Source organism: Stegodyphus dumicola, chromosome 9 (genome assembly GCF_044657685.1).
Source record: "Stegodyphus dumicola isolate Sdum_Otavi_A_Nest chromosome 9, ASM4465768v1".
In the NCBI taxonomy this organism is placed as follows: domain Eukaryota; kingdom Metazoa; phylum Arthropoda; class Arachnida; order Araneae; family Eresidae; genus Stegodyphus; species Stegodyphus dumicola.
In genome coordinates this window covers 81,597,377-81,602,056 of record NC_140776.1, presented here as the reverse complement: position 1 = coordinate 81,602,056, position 4,680 = coordinate 81,597,377, and the positions used below count along the sequence as shown (strand labels likewise).

General features: G+C 29.4%; 1 protein-coding gene across 2 annotated transcripts in view; it reads left to right on the top strand.

Moving 5' to 3' along the window:
* Window positions 1-227: 227 nt before the first annotated feature.
* Window positions 228-4,680, top strand: part of LOC118184747 (RRP12-like protein) — a 139,356-nt gene continuing 134,903 nt past the window's right edge. Inside the window, exons 1-2 of one of the 2 annotated variants that reach the window (XM_085823675.1) lie at window positions 228-451; window positions 551-698. In XM_085823675.1, the coding sequence (XP_085679801.1) occupies window positions 298-451; window positions 551-698 (302 nt within the window). In that variant the 5' untranslated portion in view covers window positions 228-297. The remainder of the gene's footprint in view (window positions 452-550; window positions 699-4,680) is intronic. The other variant, XM_085823674.1, reaches the window with a different exon arrangement.

Below are 4,680 nucleotides of genomic sequence, written 5' to 3'. Positions count from 1 at the left end.
TTTCTTTTTTCCCTTAAATGAAAATTTTAATTTAAATTCTATCAATTAAATAAAAAATAAATAAAATATAAATCATTTATTTTTATAAATTCTCATATATTAATTAGTAAAGTAGAAGGTACAGAAAATGTTTCAAGAGTTTGCTTTCTTAATTTTAACATACTGCTTGTTTGAGAGATTCTTTGGTTTCTATGACAAAAGACTTAGCCAGTGCAAAACGTTACATCTGTCTGCTGTTCTGTTTTGTCTGTCTGTAGACCATGTGCTAAAGTGTAAAAGAGTTAATTTGAGCAAAACATGGCTCGTTTCGGAAAACAAGCGAAAAAAGCTAATAAAAAGGCAACCAAAGGAAAAGGAAAACTATGGAAAAAGGGCCAAAGTGCTAGTTATAATCCTGAATTCAATAAACATAGGCAGGAAGCTAAAAAACGTGTTGTATTTGGAAATCGGAGTGAGTATAATTTTGAATGTTTAATGTAAAATTTTATGTCAAAATGTTTGCATATGCATAATCATCGTTACTAAAATTTAAAAAAAAAATTTTTTTTAGCTGAAGGAAGTTTAACTGAAGCTAAATTGTCTCTTCACAATAAACTGACTACTGAAAGTCAGTATGATGATATTGAAGAAGTTATGAGTATAGGAGGTGATACGGCCTTAACTGCTTTTACAAATTGTTCTCTTCCAACTTTCAACAGGTAAGTACATTATGTTTATTCAAGATAAATTGTGTTTCACAAATCCTAAGAGATCAGCAGTAAAATTCATTATATTGAAAGAGGCCGAAATAAAGATGAATAATATAATAATTCAGATAATAAATAAAATTCAGATAGGCAGTGGAATACAAAATTTATGCACTGTGTCTTTGAAGATCTTATAAAAGTCAAAATAAATAAGTGAAAGATAATTTTTGTGCAGTATGTAACAAAGAATTAATTCCCCCCCCCCCAAAAAAAATTACATGCATCATGTGATCATAATTTAAGAAATATGTGACAATGATCAATTTTTAAGTCATGCAATCAAAAAAAAAATTATTTTTTGGATAAAAGAGGGAATAATTAAATTGAAAAGTAGACATAAGGAGTTGTTATTAATTAAGGTTAGAATTTACTTTTTCAAGTTCTTTATCTCAGTATATATAGTTTCATAAAAAGAATGGTTGTTGTATGGAATACAAAAAGCAAATATAAAAATTCACAAATAAGGACACATGTAATTATTTCAATCAGTAGTATATAGTATTTCATTCTTAGTTAAAGTGAATAGAATTCTACAAACATTAGCTCTTTTAATACCAGGACCAAATAACTGCCAGAAAAGAAAAGCAAGAGCCTTCAAACAAGCTTCTGCTTATAAGCCTTTCATGAAAATTTTTCAGTGCATTGGTAGTAAAATAAAATAGAACTTTGTAATTTAAAAAAAAAAAAAAAAAAAAAATTCAGTATGAATGAAACCTTTGTCCTAAAATAATTTAATCATGATTGCTTACTATTCCATAACTGCCAAATCATGTAATCTACATTAATTGTTTCTCAAAAAAAAAAAAAAAAAAGGAGGGGGTTCAAGAAAGGACCTGTAAAAATGGGAAGATGTTGAACTCTCCTATAAGATCGAATAAAACAGATGTCTTTTTCCATTAGATAGAGTGATCCAAAAATTGCCCTAAGATTTCATTAACATCACATTGTTGTTGTGCTTTGTTTTACTTCCTTAAATCATTTCAATGATGAATAAAAATTTCAGCTAAGTCATAGCCATTAGGATATCAAGAAAGTTTCTTGTTGAAATGATTTCTGAATTTCATTTCTCTTATTGCTGTGAAAGGCGAAACAGACATTTCCTTTGTGTAGAATGTGGAAAGACAATTCCTTTGGATTTTTGCAGTATGTTTTAAAATACATTGTTTAAAATTTACTCTACGGTACCCCTTCGCGAATCGTCTCTTTTTTGGCATTGGTGCTGATCCTACAAGATGGTGCCAATGCTACTGCCCGCTACACAAAACCAAAAGAAGAGTCAAAGACTTACACAATTTTGGTGTCCATGTACACATCAACCTATTTTACCTTGGAAAAAAAAATCAGATAATTGTACAAACTAGGCATTGTGACTGCTTTAACTTTGTCCATGTACAGATCGATCTATTTTAACTTGAACAAAAATCAGAAAGCTGAAACAAAGTTAAAACTATCATGTTAACCAGAAAAAAATTAACTCTTGTCCAACACACAGAAATGAACAAATAACAAAAATACACGAACAGAGAAACAACCAAAAATACATATTTAATATTAAACAACAAATATTTTAACAAAAATTAACACACACAAAAGAATAAATAAATGGAACGTTAATTTTTTAACATACCTTTTTTTTTTTGCATGTATAAGTTCACGCTTTCCCCACCTCCTCCATCCTCCACTAAGTAATTCAGTTAAATTTTTGGTCGCTTTGGCTCATCCGCTGTAAATCAACATTCATCCTCTTACCCACTTCAGACATATTCAAATGATAGTACCCACAGCAAAGTAATACAGTCAAAAGTCTTTAATTCGGAATGATCTATAATCTGGACATCAAAGCTACAAACTTTCTGCGCATGCGCATAATACCTTTACGCATGCGTATATGCATTTACGCATGCACGTATAATGGATGGTATATGCTAAGCTAAAATTATCTAATTATCTGTTTCAGTTAATGTTGCATATTGCGTTGTTCCTTAATCTTCTAATTTCCGGCTTATTATTTTTTTCAACTGTTAGAGCAATTTTATAAAAGTAAGCTTGAACTTTCAATTATGTCAAAAAGAATTTCCGGTTAATCTTTGGATTATGGTAACTTGGCGAAAATTTGGCGACAAACTCTGCTACAACAACCCTCTATTTTTTTTCCACCGCCATTTTGTCTTAACGAAGTAAAGACATTTTTCTTTTCTTTTTATTTACTCAACACTTTTTCCAACAATCTGCTAGCCGAATTACACTTATGCTAGAAATTTTATGGAACAAAACTGCTTAATCATGACAAATATTAACTGCAAAATTGGGAAAAAGTGCAGAATCGCAAACTCCTTGTCGCATTTTTCAGAATCGCACATACACAGTAACCATGTACACGTCAACTTATTTTTACTTAAAAAAACATCCCAGAATTGCACAAAAATGGCATTGCGCACACTCTTGACTTTATCCATCTGCACTGCTATTTTCTCATAAATTACAAAAATTTGCACGAAAATGCAGGAAAATTTTGTGAATCTTTAAACTCTGTAAAAAGCACATATATAAAATTACCTGATCGCGAAAATGTATGTACCCTTTCCAAGGATGAACATTTCCATGTATAATATAAATAAAATATCCAAAAACTTTTACCTCTAAATTATCTATTATAAACGTCACCAACGGATTTATAACGCAAACATTGAAAATGGTTACAAATACTTAGTGTCAAGTATTTAAATTATTTCCATGCACGTTTACTTCCACTGAAATGTATACCAAATTGCTACAAACATATAATTCACAAAATAACTATCATTTAATTAAAATATGATTAAATCATGTACACGTCGACTTATTTTTACTTAAAGAAACATCACCGAATTGCACAAAAATGGCATTGTGCACACTCTTCATTATATCCATGTACACTGCTTTTTTCCCATAAATTAGAAAAATTTCACGAAAATGCATGAAAATTTTGTGAATCTTTGAATTTGGTAAAAAGGACATATATGAAATTACCTGATCGCGAAAAAGTATATACCCTTTCCAAGGATGAACATTTGCACATATAAAATAAATAAAATATCCAAAATCTTTTACCTCTAAATTATCTATTATAAATGTCACCAACGAATTTATAACGCAAACATTAAAAATGGTTGCAAATACTTAGTGTCAAATATTTAAATTATTTCCATGCATGTTTACTTCCACTGAAACGTATACCAAATTACTACAAACGTATAATTCACAAAATAACTATCATTTAATTAAAATATAAATAAATTAAAAAACACTAAAAATATAAATAAGCACATACATTAAATTAATAAAAATTAGCTTACAATCCTAATTACTTTAAACTAAATCATTGCTAATAACAATTTTCCAATAATACCATATTAATTTATTTACTCCTTACATTTAGAACAATGCATAAAAATAATATCCTCAAATAATTAAAAATACTAACTTACCTAAACTTCCTCAGAATCTTGATTACGTGGCGGATAAACTTTTCTTATTTCCTCCACTAAATAAGAAGCAAAATTCTCTTTATCATAATGCTTCAAAATGGTGCTTTTTATAGCACTCCATGTGCCCTCTATAATATTCGTATGTGCGCCTGTTTCAGAATCTTTAAAATCATACTTATGGTTCACAGCAAGATGTTGAAAACCTTCATCCACCAAACAGACATATGACTTCCAGCAATCAGATATTATTATTGTACCAGGTAGAATATACTGCTTAATAAAACTTAATAAGCAATCTTTACTTCTATCTCGCACAACCTTAAAAAAACTCTTATTACTACCCTTTTCAATCCCACTAAATACCCATTTCGAATTCACTTTGGATAGGGCCATGGGATCCCAAAATTAACCAACACTGTTTCACACAACACAGAATGAAGCTAAATACAAAATACTATAAAGTACTG